The sequence below is a fragment of the Mirounga angustirostris genome, unplaced genomic scaffold, assembly GCF_029215605.1.
Source record: "Mirounga angustirostris isolate CCGP_5_RB_7025 unplaced genomic scaffold, mMirAng1.0.hap1 SCAF_9, whole genome shotgun sequence".
NCBI lineage: Eukaryota > Metazoa > Chordata > Mammalia > Carnivora > Phocidae > Mirounga > Mirounga angustirostris.
The window spans coordinates 32,384,258-32,407,015 of NW_026991717.1; the positions used below are offsets into that span (position 1 = coordinate 32,384,258).

General features: G+C 56.3%; 2 protein-coding genes and 1 long non-coding RNA gene across 10 annotated transcripts in view; 1 reads left to right on the forward strand and 2 right to left on the reverse strand.

Annotated features, from left to right (window-relative positions):
• Nucleotides 1-13,513, forward strand: part of EDC3 (enhancer of mRNA decapping 3) — a 47,524-nt gene extending 34,011 nt beyond the window's left edge. Inside the window, exons 5-7 of the mRNA XM_045899712.3 lie at nt 5,800-5,953; nt 8,382-8,599; nt 11,038-13,513. Of these exons, the coding sequence (XP_045755668.1) occupies nt 5,800-5,953; nt 8,382-8,599; nt 11,038-11,372 (707 nt within the window). The 3' untranslated portion in view covers nt 11,373-13,513. The remainder of the gene's footprint in view (nt 1-5,799; nt 5,954-8,381; nt 8,600-11,037) is intronic.
• Nucleotides 1,017-4,523, reverse strand: LOC135361547 (uncharacterized). Its single transcript, XR_010404954.1, has 3 exons — nt 4,387-4,523; nt 1,221-1,426; nt 1,017-1,130 (listed from the first exon to the last, which is right to left on the reverse strand). It is a non-coding gene; the product is annotated as an uncharacterized LOC135361547 (long non-coding RNA).
• A 411-nt stretch (nt 13,514-13,924) lies between the features above and the next one.
• The window catches only part of LOC123861013 (dual specificity protein kinase CLK3), an 84,283-nt gene continuing 75,449 nt past the window's right edge, over nt 13,925-22,758 (reverse strand). For 7 of the 8 annotated variants that reach the window (XM_064570151.1, XM_064570150.1, XM_064570149.1 and 4 more), the window contains 10 exons: nt 21,295-21,391; nt 20,952-21,018; nt 18,509-18,625; nt 17,665-17,831; nt 16,434-16,528; nt 16,219-16,348; nt 15,890-15,972; nt 15,337-15,416; nt 15,003-15,093; nt 13,925-14,332 (listed from right to left, as the gene is read on the reverse strand). In XM_064570151.1, the coding sequence (XP_064426221.1) occupies nt 14,156-14,332; nt 15,003-15,093; nt 15,337-15,416; nt 15,890-15,972; nt 16,219-16,348; nt 16,434-16,528; nt 17,665-17,831; nt 18,509-18,625; nt 20,952-21,018; nt 21,295-21,391 (1,104 nt within the window). In that variant the 3' untranslated portion in view covers nt 13,925-14,155. The remainder of the gene's footprint in view (nt 14,333-15,002; nt 15,094-15,336; nt 15,417-15,889; nt 15,973-16,218; nt 16,349-16,433; nt 16,529-17,664; nt 17,832-18,508; nt 18,626-20,951; nt 21,019-21,294; nt 21,392-22,758) is intronic. The other variant, XM_064570154.1, reaches the window with a different exon arrangement.

The following is a 22,758-nucleotide window of genomic DNA, read 5'->3' on the forward strand; positions in this document are numbered from 1 at the left end:
ATCATGCATTCTTCATTTAGATTCACCTATTAATATTTGCCAAATTTGGGCACCTGGGTGGCTCAGTCGTTAAGCGTCTGCCTTCGGCTCAGGTCATGATCCTGGGGTCCTGGGATCGAGTCCCACATCGGGCTCCCTGCTCAGTGGGAGGCCTGCTTCTCCCTCTCCCACTCCCCCTGCTTATGTTCCTGTTCTCGCTGTCTCTCTCTGTCATATAAATAAATAAAATCTTAAAAAAAAAAATATTTGCCACATTTACTTTATATTAACACAAGCGCATACCTGAACCACTTGAGATTTAGTTGCTCTCATTACATTTCGTTACATTACCCCTACATACCTCCCTGTACATTCAGTAGGATGTTGCTCTTACAACCACACTGTAAGATTGCTCTCAGGAAACAGAGTTAACACAAAATATTATCTAATATACATTCCTTATCCACAGCTCTCCAGTTGTCCCAATCGTGTCCTTTATAGCTGTATTTTTAGTCAACAGTTGTGCATTACATCATATGAGATGTAGTCGAGATACAGTTGTATCTCTTTTGTTTCCTTTAACCAGGAGAGTTCCCACAACTTTTGTCATCTCTTGTGATATTGACATTTATGAAGAGTCTAGGCCAGTTGATTTGCAGAATATCCCTTAGTTTTATTTACTGATTGTTCTTTTTTTTTTTTTTTTAAGATTTATTTATTTATTTGAGAGAGAGAGAGCACACAGATGGAGAGGGAGAGGAAGAAGCAGACTCCCTGCTGAGCAGGGAACCCGATGCGGGACTTGATCCCAGGACTCTGGGATCATGGCCCTAGCCAAAGGCAGACACTTAACCAGCTGAGCCACCCAGTGATTGTTCCTTTTGATTCATGTGATTTATGTTCCATGTGATTCATGTTAAACATTTTCCCCACGATTTTGGTGGGGCTCTGTCCTTTGCAGGGTATCACATCGTAAGAATATACAGTGTCAGTTTGTCTTACCATTGGGGCTGAGTTAATCACTTGGGTGAGGTATCGTCCACTGGGTTTCTTCTTTGTAAGGATACTTCTCCTCTTCATAATTAATAAGCCATCTTGTCAGGAGGTCCTTTACCTCTTGAGTCCAAAGCTTGTTTCAGTGGAGCTTTAACCTGAAGGAATGAGGTCCAGGGTGGACAGAGGGTTTGTCTAGTTGTAAATGGGGGAGGGGAAAGAATCTGAAACATCTCACCCACACTTACCTTTGGTTACAGCGGGGCTCTTACCCAGCTGCAGAATGGAACTCGCTGAGGCAGTTGTACAGGTTTCCTTCCCATTCTTTTCATTAATTCCACACACATTTATGTAGACCCGACCAGGCCCTGTGCTGACAGTGAGGGCACCGTGAAGAACAGGCTAGCGCAGTGAGCAAGACAGACTCGGTCACTGCCTTCATGGAGCTTGCAGTCTGGTCCAAAACGAAAAAACAGTTATTTACAAGTTGTGTTCAGTACAGTGAAGAAAATAAGCAGCCTGCTGAGACTGAGGGATATTTAAGAAGAGGGGGAGAAGAAGAATGAGGGACTTCTTTTTTTTTTTTTTAAGATTTTATTTATTCATTTGAGACACAGAGATAGAGAGAGAAAGCATGAGCAGGGAGAGAGGCAGAGGCAGAGGGAGAAGCAGGCTCCTCGCTGAGCCAGAAGCCCGATGTGGGGCTCGATCCCAGGACCCTGGGATCATGACCTGAGCTGAAGGCAGACGCTTAACCATCTGAGCCACCCAGGCGCCCCGAATGAGGGACTTCTTTAAGAAAAATGAGGGACCAGCTATGAGTGTGGGTAGAATATTGGAAGAGAGAAAAGAGTCCCAGGAGAGGGGACATGCTTCCTGAGGCCAGAAGGGACTTGGAATATGTTTAGGAACCAGAAGGCAGCCAAGGTGCCTTGGAGCATGGTGGGAGTTGGGGTCCAAGGTAAAGGGGGTGAAATAAACAGGGGCCAGATCATGGAGGCCTTGTGGGCCCTAATAAAGAGTATTGAGTATTTAGGCCTCTTGTAATAAATCCTTCTTTCAGAGATACAGTTGACACCAAATTTCATTTTGTGTAGCTTTCATGTAAATCTACAGGGGCTCTCTTGTACAGTGTGGGTCTGAGGGTATGAATTTACTGGTTTATACTCCTGAAAAGAACCTGTGTGTTTAACTATAGAGAACACACTGATGGCTACCAGAGGGGAGGTGGGCCGGGGGTGGGGTGGGGATATGGGTGAAATAGGTGATGGGGATTAAGGAGTACACTTGCTGTGATGAGCACTGGGTGATTAAAGTAAGAACTTAAAAAACCAAACCAAACCAGTGTGATATCCCCCCACAGTTGTGTGATCCCCACAGAATGGAATCAGAATTCATAGCCCTGGGGAAATCACCTGCCCTCATTGAGGCATTGAGCCTTCAGTGAGCTGTGCTCCTCATTGGTAACACATGGGGCGCACACAGCCTTTCTCACTAAAGGGCCGTGTCAGTGTGAGGACTGAGTTTAGATCTGAGCTGACGTTTTGTTGTGGGAGTTTTGTCACACAACCAGAAGGCTGGGGGGTTTGAAGGACAGGAAGGGATGTACATGCAGAAGCTGCTGGAGAAGGTTTGGACATGGTGCTTGAGGGTGTGAGAACGAGGCTGAGACCTTAAGTCGTATGTACTGGAAGGAGCCTGTGGAAGTGAGAAAGACCTGACGAAGGGGAGGCCGCAGCAGGCACTGTGGTGGCTGGCCTGTGAGGTTGCAGGGCCCTGGCCTCATGCTGTGGAGTGAGCTGTCTGGGGAGGAGTCTTGTCTCCCAGCCTGTACAGAGTGTGCTTAAGCTGTTTTCCTGGATACCCTAAGGTTAATCAGATCCTAAGATGTGCTCTACTTGTCACGAACTGGCTGTAATTATATCTCCCTTTCTTGTTTCACCGACAGCTGTAAAATACATAGTGAGAGAAACCCTACCAACTGATTTTACTGCCTTGGTTCCAGAACAATAAAGATCCACCTGCCAGCCCAAACATAATTAGGCTTGGCTCATGTTCAGGCTTTGGCAATGTTATTGTTTGCCATTTACACGCTATGTTCTTGGTTCCCTTCCTTTGGAGTTTATTTTATTCCCTCTGCCTGTTTCTGATAAGCCAGTCTGACTGGTGGTGGGACTTTTGATGTGTAAATGTTGAAAAGGAACATTTTGTGGTGCTTGCACATTCCTCTCAGAGAAACTGAGTAGGGTACTGCGGAGTCCTAGGCCCTGTAACTGGCAGACTGAGGAGAAGGGATCCCGGCCTTGTCTTGCCCTAGGCTACAAAGTGTGCCAGTTCATCAGCAGTGCTCCCCACCATCAGTGAGCTCCCCGCTGGAGCAGCCAGCCAGCCGGGGTGTGGGCTCTGCTCTCCTCTCCCTGTACTGTGAGTTTTGTACCTTTCAGGACTGTGAGGAGAAAATGCTCAGCCTGCCTCCAGAGAGCCCTCGGAATGGGAGAGGGAGGTGCCCTGTACCTACACCACAAGACGTAGACCCACAAAGAATGCTTGATTTGTAGGGTGACATGCTCAGGACTCCCTACCTTGGTCCGTTTCAGAGTCAACAGAAAGCAAATAAATGGGTGAAGAAATGCACAGGGTCAAGGGGAAGCTCTCTTGCGTGACTTTGCAGGTAAAGAGGGTGTTTGAGGTAGACATGACTTGTCTGACAGGTTTAAGGTTGTTAGTGGCTTAGGACTCCTGAGAATTCCTTTGGCTTTTCACACTGCTATCAATGATTCCTAATTAGTTCCGATAATATGTGCGTGCCTGGAGCAGGCCATAAAAATGGCTGTTTTAATCAGCTGTTGACATGCAAGGTCAGGCTGCAGCCTCCAGCACTGGCACTTAGGACTGACATTTCAGAAAGAGAGAAGAGGACTGACATTTCAGAAAGAGAGAAGAGACCATCCATGTTCCTAATGGCAGTGTTTGTGCCAAGGCCGGGATAGGACTCAGGCAGGTAGAAGGCTTCAGTTAACCAACAGGATAGTGTTAATTTTGATGTGTAGACATCTTTCTTATTGTCATTACTACATTAAGTTATTATTTCGCCTTCCTTTGAGAGGATATATATATACCTTAGTGCTTTGGGTTCAGTCTTCGTGCTTGGATTCCTGTTGTTCAAATGTACCGCCATAGCCTCGTTCTGTGTGATTTTAAGAGTCTGTGGAGGCAGGGCTGGATATCTGATAGAACTTCAAGAAATTATTTCTGAAATGATCAGGGAGGAAGACAAGTTTTTCTAGACAGGGCTTTGCAACCAATAGGATAGATGATGAACTTCCTGAAAACTTCTACCATAGAGTTAGGCCAGACCAGAAATAGCACTAGGTTTGCATCATTTGTATGTTTGAGTACTTGATGAGAACTCACCTCTGTTGATAAATGTAGCTGAAGCAAGTTGAAGAGATGGGGGCCAAAGAAGTAAAGGGTTTATTTCCCTGCTTGGAGGAGTTTACAGTCCAGTATAGATGAAGACACAGGATCTGAAAAGGCATCTGATCCAGCCAGACAAAACTAGTTACATGCAGTCCCACGATGACTTGCTAATTGGAATCTGTATGTGTTGGTCTGTCAGCCAGTGAGGCCAAATGGGGATCTTTGGCAAAGGTCTGCTCCCTTGGGGCCAGGCCAGTGGCTTGTAGTATTTGTAAGATGGCATTGGTTGCCAAGACGAGCTGCTCATTACAGATCACAGTTTTTTACTTTGGCGTTTCTTTCCTGTCCTGGTTTTCTGGGCCCTGAAATGGCACCTGTTGGTGCTAATGCAGGTAAGACTCTTTCAAGTGTCTCAGCTGCTGCAGACTTTGGCCTTATAAACCAAGTATTTTCCATGCTCTACTTTCAGTGATTCTCCCTAACCTTAATAGAGTTCCTTTCTGTATGGCAACTGTTCAAGATTCTTCTGAGTAGGTTGCTTTCCATGTACTCTTGCCCTGAGGTTTGAGTATTAGGTTACATTTGCCCCAAATGTGGGGAGAAAATGACAAATTATTTGAAAAAACAAGTTGCTCATTAAATTTCTTAAGCAAAGAGGAAGGACTAAGTAGAAGGAGGAGGAAGAGGAAGTGGGGAGCAGATGGGATGAGCAAGTCATCCAGCCGAGACCTGGGACAGCACAGCGGGGGCAGAGGGTCTAGAGGCTTGGCATCTGTTCCACTTGTGGGGAAGGAGGAATCTGCTCGCGAGGACAGTCCCACTGCCAGGGGTGCCATTCCCCCCACTCGGGGAAAAGACTGTTCTCTTCTGACGTGGCGCACAGGCTGCTGTTCGCAGGCTGTGCCAGCCCTTCCCTGTAATAACCTGAGAGATCCGGGTAGCTTTGGCTTCTGTGGTCTGAAGCTGAACTGTTAGAGGGGGGCGCCTGGGTGGCTCAGTCGGTTATCGGCTCAGGTCGTGATCCCAGGGGCCTGGGATGGAGACCCGTGTCGGGCTCCCTGCTCCACGGGGAGTCTGCTCATCCCTCTCCCTCTGCTCCTCCCCCTGCTCCTGCTCGTGGGTGCCTGCATGCACGTGCTCTCTCTCTCAAAATCTTAAAGAATCAAGTGCTAAGACAGCTTAAGCTTGTCCCTGCTCTTTGGGACCGGGCACAAGTTGTTACTTCCCCACCCGCTACTCTGGGGGGCTCCATGGTGCACCTCTGCCCCACATTAGGCCGACAGGCCAGGGGAGGGCCAGTCTCAGAGTCTTGGCTTTCACAGAATTCTGGCTCAAGTACAAACATTTGTGGATCTGGTTTCCTGTAATCACTTTCCCTTTCTCTCTTCACCTCCTTTTGAACTGCAGACTCTGGCCTGGTTGTCCCAAGTGTTTCCTATGAACTGCATAAAAAGCTGTTGTCTGTGGCTGAGAAGCATGGGTTGACTCTGGAGCGGAGACTGGAGATGACAGGAGTGTGTGCCAGCCAGATGGCCCTGACGCTGCTCGGAGGACCCAACAGGTAAACTCCGGACTGGCGGGGGCTATGCGTGGGGAGGTGCTGCTCTGCTGGAGGAGTTTGTCGGGGTGCGTCCCTCTGTGAAGTCCCTTTCCTGGGTGCTCTGAGGGTTTTGTTTGCCCCTCTTACCCACCTCCCGGAAGTCCTCATTCTTCTCTCAGCAGCCTGCCCTTTGACCCTTTCTTTCCTGATAACAGCTGGCTTTGACACTCCTGCTGGCTACCAGAGGCCTGCCTTCTAAGAGCCTTCAGAGACTCAGCCTTTGGCACTTGTCCTTCACTCAGAGATCAACCCGAGTTCCATACCTGAGAGCTTCTAGAACCACCCAGTGGGAGAGCTGGAGTTTGGTGCCTTCCTACCTGCCCTCTGGGCCCATATGTCAAAAGCAGTGCTTAATTTCATTTGTGGTCATTTACTGATATCATGTGCCAGTCCTTGTGCTAGGATGAGGGACACAAAGAAGAATAAAATACTACACCTGCCCTCTGGAAGGCTAGTGAGGTCTCCAGAAAGTACATTGTGGTGGTAGAGGAAACAGAGGATCGTCCCGGAAGCCGCAGTAGCATCCAAGCGGAGTCCTGCGGAGGAGGGGGGATTAACAGAGGCCAGCAGGCAGGGCAAGGAGTCTGGGTCTGAGTAGCCTGTGCCGAGGTCGGACAGAACAGAGCCCGTGGTTGTGGCTGGGATCTGTGAAGTCATTCTCTGGGACTGGGAAGTAGGGCTTTGCAACAGCTTTGCGGTAGGGAGCTGAGCTGCCGACGGGATTTCAGAAACAGCAGTGTGGGGGCAGGGTGTGAATGTCCTCACCCCATCACATTGCCCTCTAGCCAGCCTCTTGGGGCTAGCTGTCCTTGGACCTGGCTTTTCTCGCTGCCTCTGACCTCTCAGAAGGGCCACCTCCTGCAGCTCCTTTGAGAAGGATCGCCACAGCTAGTAATCTGCTTCATGTGGGTCCAGTACCATGCAGTTTGTCACTGTGCTTTCACGGCTGTGTTTAATTTGGTCCTCATGACTTCACCTTGAAGGTAAATAGTAGCCTGGTGTTTGAGGATGAGCAAGCTAAGGCTCAGAGAGCAGAAAGGCGTGGCCACGTTGGCACTGCTGGTACGTAGTGGAGCCAGGTCTCCCATCCAGATAGGTCTGTTTCCAGGGTCTGGACCCTGCCCTCTGCTGTCGGCTGTGTGATGCCAGGGTCTGCTTTGAGTCCTCCGATGGGGGATGCCTCTGCGAGAGGAAGAGTCTTCAGGAACAGACATGGGTGAGTCAGATGCCACAACTCAGGTGTCTGTCTGAGGGGAGAAGTGCTCATCATATTTCCTTAACATGCAGACACAGGCGGGAAATGAATGGTTTGGTATATACGCAGAGTATATTGCTAAATTCCCCCAAATGTATTTGGAGCACAGGGGCTTCCTCTCCGCAACAGCATCTGTCATCTGCCTCCCTTCGGGAGACTAGTAAGTGACTGTCATTGCTAAGGAGGGACCTAAGCCCGTTTCTTGCTGTCCATCTCCCCCGCCTTCCACCCTGGAGGCAGACCGCACTGCCTGTGAGTTGGGAACAGCTCCAGAGTTAATCTTCCAAACCTCCTTACCTATGGCTCAGCTTTGGATGGCAGGATCTGGAAATGACTTCATCAGGAAGTGGATATCCAAGGGAGCTGCCAGTGTAGGAGACCAGGAAGCCCCTAGCCTGCTGCCTCCTCTGTGACCTGGGCTGTCACGGGTCAGGCCCTGTTCTAAGTACTATATGTGCGTTGATCCACACAGCATCCCATGGAAGATCCCGTTAGTATCTAGTGTTGCCCTTATTTCGCTTACTGGCAGCTCAGTAAAGAGAACTTGGCCTGGCACCTGGTGGAGGATGATTTAGAACGGCCCCGTTTGGTCCTCGCTGTGAGTTTCTTAGGAGTTGAGCCAGAGTAATCCTGGAAGAGGTGAGCCTTGAGCTGGATTTCAAAGAAAAGGTGGGTCAGAGTTTGACAAGTGAAGGGCTTTCTGGGCAGGGGACATCCTCTGAGGAGAAGCAAGAAAGCCTTACAAGAATAGCAGAGAGTGAGGCCAGGGAAGAAGAGCCAGGAGGGCTGTCGAGGTGGAGAAGCCTCTTTGCTAATCAGAGTTTGGACCTCACAGGTCCCACAGAACAGTTACGTGTTTCTGGTCAGAGAGCAGTGTTCTGGCAACATTGTTCTCTGGAATGAGATCTGGGTGAACTGCCTAGTGAGAGGACCCAGCAGATGAAGTGACACTGGGGTGTGGGACCGTGGGAATGCCACCCTGTAGTCCTGGAGTTTGGTGGCTTTTCACCCCCTCTGGGACCTGGGGCTGCCAAGAACTTGAAGAGCGACAGGTGCTGAGAGGTACTCGTCTGGTTTAGGGTGTAGGGATTGGTAGGTCTGCAGCTGATAATGCTAATTTACCTTGTGTTCCAGGTTGAATCCCAAAAATGTTCACCAGAGGCCCACAGTGGCCCTGCTGTGTGGCCCCCATGTGAAAGGGGCTCAGGGGATCAGCTGTGGAAGGCACCTGGCCAACCATGATGTCCAGGTCATCCTCTTCCTGCCCAACTTTGTCAAGATGCTGGAGTCCATCACCAACGAGCTGTCTCTCTTCAGCAAGACCCAAGGCCAACAAGTATCTAACCTCAAAGGTGAGCGCTTGCGTAGGGCTGGGCTAGGGCCTCGGCCTCCTCCCTCCTCACGTAGTTTGATGGTCTGATGCTGCTGCCCAGTGGCGACAGGTGGAACATCACAGATGTAAGGCATGCTCTGCCTGTTAGGAGTCTTTGTACACAAAGGAAATACTTTGGGTGTTGACTTGCTTACTTCCCATCCCTTCGCTGTCCTCCCTCTCCCACTACTCAGATGGAGAGCTGGGGACCCACTTGTTCACTTTACAAACATTTACGGAACAGGCACTACTCCTGACACAGGATGTGGCAGTAGACTTTTTTTTTTTTAATTCATGCTTCATTCTACTTAGGACATTGGACAAAGAGACAAGTAACCTTTCTATTAGGCCAGATGGTGGTATTACAGAGACAAAGTAGGGAAGGGAACTAGAGACGGTTGGAGGGTTGGAGGGTTGCGTAAGAAGTAGCAGACTTAGACATTTCAGGGTCAGGTGGTGAGGGGCCTGTGGATCACTGTAAGGGTTTGCACTTTTACCCTAGCTGAGATGGAGAGCCACTGGAGGAATAAGTAGCAGGAAGGTAGAATTCAGCTCAGATTCCAAATGATCCTCCAGCTGCTCTTTGGGAGTAGACTAGAGGTCTACAAAGAGAGGTGTTAAGAGGCTATCGTGCGAAACCAGAAGGAGATGCTGGTGGCTGTGTGTAAGCCCCGATGATCTCAACCAGCTGGTGGTAGTGGGAGAAGAGGTGAAGGGGGGTTAGTTTCTAAGTTAGTTTTGGAGCTAGAGACTGCAGATTGGATGTAAGGGATGTGACGGGGAAGGGTTAAGAACGACTGCAAGGTGTTTGGCCTGAGTGACCAGAACGATGGAGGTGCCATCCTGAGATGGGAAGACTTGTGGGAGGAGGTTTGGGGAGGAAGGTGCCTGTTGGATATACAGGTGGAAATGTTGACTGACACAGATGAGTCCGCAGGTAGGTGAAGGGGTCAAGCCTGGAGTGCCGAGTGTGTAGGTGGGAATGAGCCCTAACGAGCCTGGATAAGCTATCTTCTAGGAAGAGGTAGGGAAGTTAAGTCTGAGTTCTTTGTTTAGAAGTCAGGGAGTTGAGAGAGCAGCTCAGGAGACAGGGAGGGAGAAGGAAAAGCAGGAGAGCCTGGCACCTGGAAGGCAAGTGAAGACGGGGGTGTGGTGCGGTCAGCTCTGCCAGCAAGCCGCTCTAGGTTAGGCTCAGATGAAGGCTGAGAATCGACCACTGGATCTTTCTGTGTGGAAGCCCCTGATGATTTCAACCAGAGCAATTTCAAGTGGGGTAGGGTGGAGGGGACAAAGTGATTGGAGTGGGTTTTAGTGAGAGTGGGGGAGGAGAAGAGAGAAGAAATACGAAGAAAGGGCCTTGCCAGGGGTCAGATGGCAAGTTGGGGCCAGACCCTGGGCCAGAACCTCAGTCTCCTCTCAGGCCAGGCTCCTGTGTGCACGTGGAAAGTAAGACCCTGTTCTTACTCTTGAAAGCCTACTGGCCCCCGGCAACATCCCCCCACCCCCTTGTCCTGGTGGTCTGTTCCAAGTAAGGAAGCCCTGAGTCCCTAATTGAGAAATATCATTACTGTAGCCAGGAGGTGGGTCTGCTCTGGGTTCCCCCGCTTGAGATCTGTAACATGAAGCCTTGTTTTAGGCAATTCTTCCTCTGGCTACCTAAAAGCTTTCTGATTTCAACTCCAAGAGCCAAGTCTGAGGATGCTGACCTTGAATTTGGTCTGATTTCTCCTATTCTCAAATTATCCTCTTAGGCTGGTCAAGACTTACATAGTTGTTGAGACATCTCTTCTTATGCTGTCCCTCCCAGAGGCTTGGTTTGAGCAGAGAAACTTTTTTAAGTGCCTGGAGAAGTGATCGGTTCCCTCCCTATCCCTAAGATTGGGCTGTAAGGAGAGCCCATTTTGATGACATGGGGTGGGGGCACGAGGCGGGATGCAGCAAGACCAGGCTGGCTCCGGTTGGGTGAGGAGGCTAACCCAAGGCTCTGGCCTGCTTGCAGTTCTTGGGCCACTCAGCACATGGCCGTCAGCCCATTTCTGCTGGGCTCTGGGAAGGGCTCCCTGGGAGCGCTGACTCGGCAGTCGGCTCCCCCTTCTCAGAGCTTATAATGTACCCAGGGTGTTAGTCGGATGTGCATCTGCTGCGCCCAGAGACGACCTGCACGGCCAGCAGCACGGCGCTTCGGCCTGGGGGCTCCACGAGGATGGTGGTCCATCGGGCTGACACGTCCTTAGTCTCTGGTACCCAGCCCAACCTTGGAAGGCCTGGGGCCTGGCCCAGCCTTGAGAAAGCCAGACTGTGGCGAGGCCTCGGAGTGGTGTCAGAACAAGACCCCCTTGGGGCCATCTGGGTTCTAGTCCCGACCCAGGCTGCTCTCTGCTTATAGCGATTCCCATGTGGTGCTCTTTCCACCCGCAGATCTGCCCTCTAGCCCCGTGGACCTGGTGATCAACTGCCTGGACTGCCCCGAGAATGCCTTCCTGCGGGACCAGCCTTGGTACAAGGCAGCGGTGGCCTGGGCCAACCGGAACCGGGCGCCGGTGCTCAGCATCGACCCACCCGTGCACGAAGGCGAACAGGGCATCGACGCCAAGTGGTCGCTGGCTCTGGGCCTGCCTCTGCCGCTGGGGGAGCGCGCGGGCCGCATCTACCTGTGTGACATCGGCCTCCCCCAGCAGGTGTTCCGGGAGGTGGGCATCAGCTACCACTCACCCTTTGGCTGCAAGTTTGTCATTCCATTGCACTCTGCCTAGAGGGGCTCTGGGCGAGTTGGACCCTGCAGTCCCCTGCTGCTCCGGACACACTGAACTTGACAACGAACGCCTTAAGGATGTGAAGCTTCATGGACCTTGTTAAATTTTTTCGCTTTTGGATTTGTTACTTCTGTGAGAGAACAGATCATATTTAAAAATGACCTGTCACCTGCCCGTAGCCAAGGAAGGCTTTCCCACTGGGTGTCCTGGGTGGGCGGCAGGCTGAGTGGCTCTCTGCATCTCTACACGTGGCCCCCTGCGTGGCTGGGTGGGGCTTTGTTTACAGACTTAGGCAGCTCACGGACCGAGTTTTCAGGTTTACAGTCACTGGGGCCTGGGCAAGCGCCTTGCGGGGTGGGGCGGGTCCTGTTTGGGGGCCTGTTCTTGCTATGGCTCCGTGTCCTCTGCCCCCCGCACCCCCCCCCCCCCCGCAGCCTTTCTCCCGATCATGTCGAACTGGCTGTGCTGCAGCTGCCCGCCAGAGGGCAGACTTGCACTCCGTTCATTTTGAGGGCTTTGAGGAGGCCTTCCTAGAGCCCCACCACAAGTTGATTTGGGGACTCTCGACCCTTTCTCCTGAGCTGATGCAAGTTTTATGCTGGGAGTTTTTTCAAGGGTCCTTCTTCCTTTCCACTCCATCACTCTGAGAGGCAGGGAAGGGGGTGGCATCAGGATGGTTTTACTGTATTGGGATTTTATACTGTTTTTCTGTTTTCAGCATAGGTAGTACGAGACTATGTTACTATAGAACCACAGTGCCCATCTTGCCAGCAGAGCCCCCAGCCCCATACCCTCTCTGGCTGGGGGCAGAGCCTTTGCCTAGTCTGGGGCCAGAGCTCAGGGTGCAGCTTTAATGTTCAGTATTGGGGAGGTCCCTGGGGGAGCCTGGTGCTGAGCCAGAAGAGGCTCCCTGGTGCTTCTGTCTTAGGCCACCACTACCCCGCTCCCACCTCCTTGCCTGCCTCTATACCCCCTTTCTTCTGCCCCGTCTCTTTCCCCTGAAACGGTCTTTTGCAGCTGTTGTCCCAGAGCAGGGCGCATGTCCCTCCCCTGTCTGGGCCCCACCCCAGTTCTTACAATGTCTGGGCTTTGAACCCTTTATGGTTGTCCACTCTAGATGAGTACGCTTGGGGCCAGCACCCTATCTCAAAAGATGCCAAAATGAGGCTAGTTCTAGATGAGCCAGCTGGCGGGGCTCAGCCATAGGAACATACTGCTGCTCAGATCCTAAGGCAGGAAAGCCCTTGGACCTCATAGGCTTAGGCCTTGGAGGCTGGTGTCAGAACAGGAGCCATGCCCTGGAGTCCCTGGCAGGGGCCCTTGCAAAAAGTTCGTGCTTTAAAGCCTTTTTCAGGCCTTCAGGCTTACCTTCTGCTCTCTGCTCACCCACTCTGGTTAAGGGGGTGAGTGGGAGGGCTCACCAAGCATCATGGACACAGGGTAGGCCCTGCTACCATGGGCTTCAGGCTACTTAACGCTTTTCTTATAGGAACATAGCCAGGAGCAGATGAGGCAGGGCAGAGGGCTGGTCCCTCCTTTCCTCCTGTTCTCCCTCAAATGTTAAATCGTCTCCACCAGTGGGAGGAGGCCAGAGACTGTGAGCCTTGTTGTGTATATCCTCCCTGAGCCTCTCCTCACTCTCAGGGCCAAGAAGCTCCCAAGAGGGAGCCCTCTCTTTAGAGGCAGGGTCATAGTCTGCGGAGCAGTGCTGGGTTATAGGCATTTTAGTAAGCAACCATTAAACAGTTTCTGGGTGCCTGCCTGTTCATGCAGTAAGGCCCCCCGCTTGGGTACGGTGGAAGAGGAGCTTGAGGAGCCCTGGCTCAGCAGACTCTGATTGATCCGGTAAGTTGCAGTGGCCCTGGGGGTGAAGGCCTTGTTGAGGGGCCACTGGGAGGTTGTGCCCAAGCCTGTCTTCTCTCTGCGGGTGGCTCTGGAGCCTCTTCCTGCCCTTAGCCTCGGCCTTCCCCGGTCCTATTAAAGATCAGCATGATTCCTCTACCTTCAGCTCTTTTCAGAGGCATCCTGCCCCCACCCCCCGCCCAGTCCCCAGGGGGCCCCATTCAGGTGGTCAGGACCATCACCCATGCAGCTCTTGGGGAACCAAAAACCAGCACTTAAAATAAAGCTGAATGACAAGAGTCCTGGGCTCTAGTAAATTGTCGTGTGGGCCGCAGTGAGGGGTTGCCTCCCAGCCCCAGGAGCCCAGCTTGGTCGGCTCACGGTTGCCAGCCTTTAGTCGGCCACAGTTGGGCAGGTACAGCCTGAAGTGGCGGCTGGTGATGGGGCCAGGAGAGGTCAGACTAGCTGCTGCCTGGCTGGGCTCGGTCGACCCTTTGCCTTCGATTCCGTGGGGCCGAGGGGAACCGGTGCCTTCCAGCAGGCCCGCCACCTCCGGGCTCTTGTCTGGGGCCCAGAGGGATCCCTGGCTTCTGTCTTGTCACTGTTCACACTTAGCTCTCCACAAGCTGAACTGCTAAGAAAGACTTTATTAATAAGGTAGGGGGAGGGGAAGGCAAGGAGCCTGGAGACGGACACACCGGTACCAGGGGTTACAAACAGTAAGAAACACTTTATTATAACTTTACAACATATAAATAGCTTGGGTCAAATCTGTGCTTTCTGGCAGCTGGGCATCAAGTCTCGTCCCCTGCAGGCTCCGGCCTTCCTTCACATTGCACTGTTCGCTGGGTGGCTCTGGCCCTGAGGCCTGGCGGTGGAGGTCGGAGAAAAGGCCGGGCAGCCCAGTCCCGCGCTCCAGCTCGTGGGGTGGCCTACGCCTGTCATCTGCTTGGGTTGCGGCTGGTGTGGAAGGACCGCTCCTCAGGGGTCAGGCCAGCAAAGAAGGGGTGCAGCAGGGCCTCCGCCAGTGTGATGCGCTGGGCAGGGTCAAATTCTAACATCCTCCTCATCAGGTCAAACAGCTGCACGTGCTCCAAGGAGTCCTGGAGCATGTAACTCTGCTCAGGGACACAAGGTGCCTCAGTGTGATGGCAGGGTCGTGGGAAGCCACAGCAGGTCCCTGTGCCTCTGGGAAGCCTTGCTGCAATGGGTTGAGGAGGCAGTGCTGCCTCCCTGGAGGACTACTTCCGCCCTCCTGGACAGTGAGCCGCTCCTTTCCTTTCATGCCTGCGTAGAGCGTTTGGCTCTGAACTTGTCAGGCTACTGGGTAGTCTTGCTGGCTCGGTGCCTCTGCCCCTGCATGCAAAGTCCTGACAGGTGGGTAGCATCACCTCTGCAGAATTCACTTGTCCGGGCACCAAATGCAGTTGACAGAGGCTCTCTGGCCATGTCTAGGTCTTCCCTCCCCCTCACCTCAGTCCTGCCTAGTTCTTCCCAAAACCGAGAGAAGAGGGGGACAGGAAGCAGCAGGGTCTCTGACATCTGGCTCTTCTGGTGTTCCCCCATTACATCCATAGCCACCCTGTGGGGAAGGGGCGGGGCTAAGGGCCCCTCGGGGGCGGTCTGCAAGCAGCCCCACGGCCGGCACCCAGCAGCCTCGGGTGCGGCCTCCCACAGAGCCGGAGCGAGGAGGCAGCTTTTAGCTGCCTGGCCTGTGTCTGCTGTGTGTCTGCCCAGTGCCTGGGGTCTCCTTGGCATGAGTTGAGCTGGGGGAAGCCAGAAACTGACCTTCAGAGGTTTGCAGTTCTCCTTCACATACCGGCCATCAGAGCTGTTCTCATCCCAAACCAGGCCCCCTTTGTAGAAATATTTCTGTTTCCTGAAAGCAAAGGAAAGGAAGGGGTCAAGCGGTAGGGGTGGCAGGGGGCGACGCGTCTTGGGTGGGGGCTGGGGGGCAGACAGCGGCAGTCTGGGGAATGGCTGCGAAGCCAGGTGGGGGAACCCGGCTGGCCTGGTGCAGCAGGGCGGAAAGGTCTGGGCAAGTGGTCTGCCAGGTCACTCAGAGTAGGGGACAGGAGGGAAGGCCGAGAGGAGCCCCGAGGGCACCACCAGGGCTCCTTACCTGGTACGGTGGATCATGTGTGATGGGATGGGCCCTAGGATCTTCTCCATCATCACCAAATGTTCTCGGTTTTCATGGGTCTATTGGAATGGCAGGGGCAGGGCAAGCAGGCGTCAGTACCAGCCTCTGCCCCCTCAAAAAAGTAAGGGACGCTCCTTACCCCCGAGAGATGTGAACCCACCAGTGAACAGTAGTCCTAGCCTCTGGCCTAGTGGCAGCCTGCCAGCCTGTTCGCTCAAGGTCAAGTGCACGCTCCCTAACCTCTAGGGTGGACTTGCCCATCACCGCACCTCTCTTTCCACTGACTTCCCTTACTCTTCCCAGAACGTGCCCCGCCCCGGCCCCTCTCTCTGCCCTCCCTCGGGCCGTGCCCCCTGCCTCAGATGCTCGCTCCTCCTGCCCTGAGCGCCCCACTGCCCCAACCTCAGGAGCCCGAGTGTCCCAGCATGCTGCCCGAGGGGGGGCGGTCACAGAGCTCCCCATGCCCGCCCCTGCAGCGCGCCCGAGGAGCGGCGCTCAGGCGAGCTGCGTGCTGCGGGAGGCTCGGCCTTACCTGGAAGAGCGTGAAGCCCCGGTAGTACTCGAAGAGAATGCAGCCAATGCTCCAGACGTCGCACGGCTGTGCCCAGCCCAGCTCTGAAAGCCAACGTGGGGGGAGACCGTGAGACTCAGCCCCGGGCTCCCAGCCCAGACGTCAAAGGACAGCTGCCGCTCTGGCGAGGCGGGGTTCTTGCCCGAACCCCAACAGAAGACCCTTTCTGCATACGGCCAGGTGAGCCGCCACAGTGACCCTGGCCCCTGGGGGCGGGCGCATCCCTGCCTCTAGCCCTCCCCTCCCGACAGCGGTCCGCTTTATCGGGTGGCGGCTCTCCAGTCACTCACCAAGGATCACCTCGGGTGGGCGATAGTGACGGGTGGCCACGATGGTCGTGTGATGCTCGTGGTCAAAGGTAGCGCTGCCGAAGTCAGCCACCCGGATGCTGGTGTTCTTCACCGACTTCTCCTCACAGCTCTGACAGGCAAGGAGACCAGGTCAGGAGTCTGGCCCGGCGGGGCACCCAGCCCAGAGCGCGGCCCTGCCCTCTCCCGGCCCGTACCTTGTGCTCATTGTAGAGGGTTTCAAACTCCGAGTTCACAAACAAGATGTTCTCTGGCTTCAAGTCTGTGTGGGTCAGCTGGTTTTCATGTAGAACTGGGGAAGCAGGAAGGACAGAAGCAGAACCTTGAGAAGCCCGGCTGCTTCTCAGGCCCCTCCGCCAGCGCTGGGCCCGACTTCACCTCTACAGCTGGCCTGCCGGCGACCCTCGCACCCCCAACCTCTGCAGGGGGCTCGGGGAGCAGAGCGGCCTCTCGCCTTCTCGGTGCTTGGGGCCTTGGCCGGGTCTGATACTTTACAAGAGGGGCAGGGGACGCTTTTCCCGTTTCGAAAACCTCCTCAAGCCTCTCCCCGAGGCTGCAGCATCAGCCTGGGGCGGCTCCCTCTCCCCAGCACCAGCTACATTATGTGCGGGTCGGGGGCAAAATGAAACGCAGGTCCCCTTACTCAGAAGTTTCAAAGAACGTTAAGATGGCAGCAAGAGAACACGGAACTAAAATAACCACAGGGCCACCCCTGAAGCCAGCCCTGCCTCTTCCCGTCCCCCAGCCTGGAAGGAGACCTCCACCTTTCTCCTCCAGTCCCTGGCCACCACTTAGCACCTTCCGGCTCCAGGCTCCCAGCTGGTGGTCAAGACCGTCCCCGCGGTGTGACGCACCTCTTCCCGACAACGGGCCCTCTCTTCCTCGGAGTGAGTTTCAGCACGCGCCGGGGTCTGGGCCCTCACTGAGCCGCTCCCCTCGCTGGGAGGGCTCGTCCCTGCCCCCTCCATCTGTGCGGACCCCGGACAGCCTACCTCTAGGCCTATCTACCTCCTCTCCAAGGAGCCTCTGCCCTGCCCGGACCACCACACCCCGCGGCGCGCGGCACGTGCACCTCCAAACGAGGCTCCCAAAGGCCGGCAGGCAGATGGGAAGGGACTGTCGGACGGAGGGCGTGTGCGTGGGCAGCGCCCGGGGCTGGGATCTACCAGTCAGCCTTCGACCTTTCCACCCTCTGCGGCACGGCGAGAGGCGACGGCGAGCTGGGCAGATTCTGGAGTGCTCTCTCCTTTCTTCCTGAGTGCCCGGGGCATAGGCGGGCTCAGGCGCCCCTGGAGGCGACCGAAGCCTCTCCCTCCTCCCAGAGTCCTCCCTGAAGGCCTTTCAGCCCAAGGGGCCCCGGCGCCTCTCGGGCCGGGCACAATGGTCGGCAGCTGGTGTGAACGGGGGAGTGGCGGCGCGCACACTTACACCGGAGGGCGTGGCAGAGCTGGTAGGCCATGTGCCGGACGTGCGGCAGGGGGTAAGGCTGGAAGTTATTCTCCTTCAGGAACTCAAAGGTGTTCTTGCCCAGGAGCTCAAAGGCGATGCACATGTGACCGTGGAAGTTGAACCAGTCAGACATCAAGACACACAGGCTAGAGGAGAATGATGGGGGGGGGGGGGTGGGGCTCAGTGTCTGCTGGGGGGCTGGCTCCCCGCCCCTCCCTCAGGTGAAGCCGGTCCCTGCTCCTGGGCCCCTGGGTCACACGTGCTCATGAAGAGAGACCATCAGTTATAGACAAAGAGCACGTCTGCCATCAGAGGTCACCCAGATCAGCTCAGGGCGAGGACTAAACCTCCTACTGCCACAGGGTCCTGCCGTCGACTTATGACATGGCCATAATCCCTGCACCGCAGAAAGAGATGGCATCGTGCCTTCCTTTCTCCGGCTCCCGGAACTGAGCTTCCCGAGCCTGCAGGGCTTGGCACGGGGCTGGCGGGAGAGGAAGTGCTCAGCGCGCGCGCGAGCCCCAGCAGCTTCGGGGCTGCGTCTCGTCTGACCCCCGCCGTGAGCCACGAGGCCCCTGTTTACAGAAGCGGGCCTGGGAGGCGGCCTCAGCGCGCACACAACGGCTGGGGTGGAGCCCGGGCTGCACCCTGAAGGCTCCTCCGGCACGGCCTCTGGGCCCGGCCGCCCGGCCCTGCGCGTCGGGAGAAGGCCTGGCGCCAACCAGGTGAGAGCACACGGCTCCACCAGGGGGTCTAGGCAGTTGGGGCCGGAGTGGACGCCGTCCCCACGGAGAGCTTCCCTCTGCTTCCCTGTGACACTCACAACTTGTTCTCTTTGTCCTTCTCCTTGATTTTTTTGAGAACGTTGATTTCTAGCCGGGCAGCCTCCCGGTACTTGCCCACGTTGCGGATGATCTTCAGGGCAACCTGAGACTTCCCTCTGGGATCCAGGAAGGAAGCAGAGGTTCTCAGGAGAAGTGCCCCTGCCCTTCTCCCCCCACCCTCCACCCCAATCTGGCAACTCCTGGCAAACACCACTCAGGACTCCAGAACAGGACCTGCTCTGGCGAGCGCAGACAACTGACCCCCAGCCCGCCCCCAGACGACGCCACACCTCCCCTGTCCCGGCAGCAAGCTCCCCTGGCATCTCTGAGTTAGCGCGCCGGGGCCAGCCTGGGCTTATCTGATGCCAGCCACTGCCAGCTCCCAGCAGAGTGCGCAGAGGGGTGGAGGCCTAGCCCGCCAGCAGCACTGGCACCAGCTCACTCAGTAACCCGACCTGTAGGCCAGCCAGCCCTGACCCTGGCCACGCCATCCCAGCCAGAACCTTCTCGCAGCACCTCTTGACCTTCCTAAAGCACATCTCCAGGTCTGGGCAAACAGCGCCCCCTGGGGTGGGGGTTCCAGGATGGGACGAAGCCTTGGTAAGAGTTAGGTAAGGGTGCCAGCAATAGGGTCTTCTCGCTGGGAGTCCCCGGGGTGCTCCCTTTACTCCACTTCCTCTGGCCCCCCCAGCCTGCCTACCAACCAGCCACAGCACGTATCACAGACCGCTGAGTGCCAGGAGGCCCCTTCGGTGTCCAGTGCGGATTTTAAGAACTCCTGCCTCTGCGCTTCCCATCCGCCAGCCCCGCCCCATAGGCCACCCGCAGGATGCCAGCAGAGCAGGGGACGTGCTGAGGTTCGACCGCCATGCCCGGTGGCTATCGGGAAGGGCCAGCCAGACTTCAGAAGCCCGGTGGGGAACTAGACTGAGACAGCCCTGGCCCCTTGAGGGGCCTCCCTCTGGGAGGCTGGCCTTGGTGCCTAAGGAAAAGGCTCTCAGGCCCTAGGGCAGAGGCATCTTCTGGAGAATACCCTTGTTTTTCTTTCCCTCTCCCATTTTCCCAGATTTTCAGGGCTGGGAAAGACCTCAGAGGAAAGGCCACCTGCTCCAGGCTCCCTCAATGGCGTTCTGATCTTCAACACAGGGAGCTCGTCACTCCCACAGGCAGCCGCCACCAGGGTTGGATGGCTCTGAGGATCAGGCCCTTTCACCGAGGTGAAATTTACCCCCTCATAACCACCCCTCTGGCCAACTCCCTTTGGACCCCCTAAATGTCCCCCGAGCCTTGTGCCTGCCCCTCAGTGACTTCAGAGGCTCACTGCCCCTCCAGCTACTCGGGGGGCATGGCCCAGAGAGCTTAGCTGCCCCCGCGTGTCACAGCTCGCAGATCTGCCTCCTGTCCCTCTGGTCCCAGTGCGGTCTACACGTCCCCATGCCCACTGGCCCCAGCCCTAACCTGGCGGGCCACACTGGGTCTGAGGAGTGGGAACTAGGAGCCCAGGGAGGTTTCCTGTCAGTCACTGTCACTACCTTATATGGAGGCCACAGGGCTAGCTGGATGGCTAGGTCCAACTGTCCTGAGCACCCCGTACGGTGGTACTTGGCGCCAGCACTCAACACCTGGGGGGTATGGGTCAGATCTCTTCACCTCTAACACAGTGGAAAGGTCGTGATGGGCAGCATGTGGCTCAAATGACACAGCAGGGACACGAGCATCTGGTAGCTAAAGCACCAGACCAATAAGAGTGCCATCAGAAGAGGGAGGCAGCGGGCTCCCAGGAGGCAGCCTTCCAGCCTAAGGCAGAGGGGCACGAGTTCTGGTCTGGAGGAATGGCGAGGGGACAAGAGCGTTTCACCACGCAGCCTGGAAGGCAGCAAGGGTCCCCAGAAGCACCCAAACACACACAGAGCCCTGTTCTACCTGCGCACGCTCAGAGGGACCCGCAATCAAGCCTGGCCACGTGGGAGAAGGCGGCGGCCGGCTAGGTCAGAGAACCCGAGTCCCGTTCCTCTCAACCGGGCCGCGCACAGCCTCTCAGGCAGACCTCCCGAGCGGGGCAGGGGGGCTCGGGCTTGGTCTGGGCTCAGCACTATTCCGAAACCCCTCCCAGGCCCAACCCGCCACGAGATGGCAGGAAGTGGACCCGGACCGCTGAAGAGCCGGGGCCTCGGCCGTGTGCCCGACAGCCGCCACCACAGCCCCGGGGGGCCGAGGGGCTGCCAGGGCAGCGCCCCTCATGGGCCAGCAGTCCGTGAGCAGGGAGGCCACACGCCTGCGGAGCCCCGGGAATTTCTCCCTATTTCAGGGGATCAGCAGAAGCCCAACACGCCCAGGCCAGCACCCTGCTATGGCGCGACCCTTCGGAAAGCCACGGGAGAGGCTCTGCCGCCCGCCGCCCTCAGGAACCGCAGGCTGGCTCTGCGCAGGAGGACCGCTCACCTGGCGTGGTCCAAGCACTCCACCACCTTGCCGAACGTGCCTTCGCCCAGGTTCCCCACGATCTCATCTAGGAGAGAAAAGAAGCAGGGCATGAGGGCCTGGAGGGCAGAGGGCCGGCAGCTCCTGCAAGTTCACAGCATTCAAATTCTCAAAAACAAAAAAGGTTTCTTTCTCACGGCTACGCTCTTAAAAACAGAAGTTGCTAGTGTCTGTGTCATTCAGGCAATTACTGGTGGCCCCGCTAAGGCGCCACGCGCACTAGAGGCCCCTCCGGGCAGGAGAGGTCTCGTCTAACAAGGGGGGAGAAAGTAGAGAGGTAAAGTTTTACGAAAGGTGGCTGTACATCGCTCTTGGAGCCAATCGCCGATCCGGCACACCAGGTGGCCCTCCTTGTCATCTTCCACACTCCGGCTGCTGCGCTTACTGCTCTGTTGGCTTCTCTGCATGCACCGCCCCCCGAAACGCCATCCGACCAATCGCATGGTAGGCGGTTCCGATTGACAGATTGAGGTGTCAGTCAAAGGCAGAGGTGGAGACGGTGAGGAGCCGGTGGGTTGGTTGGTTGGATTTTCCAGATCCCAGCATTTCATAAGGCACACAGCATATATAACGATAGGGATATTGCAAGGGACACGTCAAGACACAAACTGACTTCAAAAACAGAAAAGTAAAACAGCTACAGGTATGTAAAGAAAACTCGGACATTATCTAAGAGAAGGGCGCCACAAACGCTCAGAAAGACGACCAAGCCTCCGCTGCCGAGGGGCCGGGCGGCGCCAAGAGCCCCGGGCCCCGGCTCCCTTCGCCACCGAGGGTCCCCCTCCCGGGCCCTCCCGGGATGGCTCCAGCCAGCGTGAAGACGCAGCGAGAACGGCGCAAGAAGGTGGCTGGCTCAGCCTGGGTCCGCTCGTCCGCAACGGCCAGAGGCCGCTCTGGCTTCAGCTGCACAACGCCCAGCCGGCCCTCGCCTGCCTCAGCTCGCACACGCAGCCCTGCGCAGGCCCGACAGCGGCCACTCGGGAGCCAAGCCGCCACCTGCCCCCACACGGGCCTCCGTGGCCACACGTCCCGTCACCACCAGAAACGGCCTTCCGCCGGCGGCCCTCGTGCCGCCTGCCTCGAGCAGGCCGGGCGACCCTCCTACCACGACGGCCCCCACGGGCCCCACGCCAGCTTCTGCCCTGGCCTCGACGCCCACGATCTCACAGGCCGGGCCATCCCGCGCCTCCTGACGACAGAGGGCACCCGGAAGAGAAGAAGCCTGCACTGCCATCCTGCAGCAGCGTGTGGCGGTGTGCACAGAGGCCACCGGGCCGTGCTGGGCCGCCCGCGGTCAACCCTCAAGCCGTGGCCGCTCAAGGAAGTCACAGGAAAGCTGAGCAGAAGAGAAGCCTGGGCCCTGCACCGGTCCCGCCGCCACTCCTCAGGGGCCTCCTGGCCGGCGGGAGGCAAGAGGGATGGGGAGGAGAGGAGAAGACGGCACGCGACCCGACAGACACACGAGGGGCCCGAGCGCGGCGCGGCGGAGATCCGGACCGCCTCCACGCTCCCAACACGGCCAGGCCCCGCTCCCGGCGTGTGGCCGGCCACCGCACAAGGCCTGGGGCTGCAGGCCTTTCTGCCATCCGTCCACGCGCCCCGGCACACGGGCGGCCTGTCCCCGTCTTGACCGCCCCTCACGGGAAGAGGCGAGGCTGCAGAGGGCCCGGCTGGAGGTCAGCGGTCAGAGGGGGAAGCTCCCGGTCTGAGCTGACTGACAGGCCGCCCCTACCCGTGGGCACTCCAGCCAGCGCCCGCGACTGCGGGC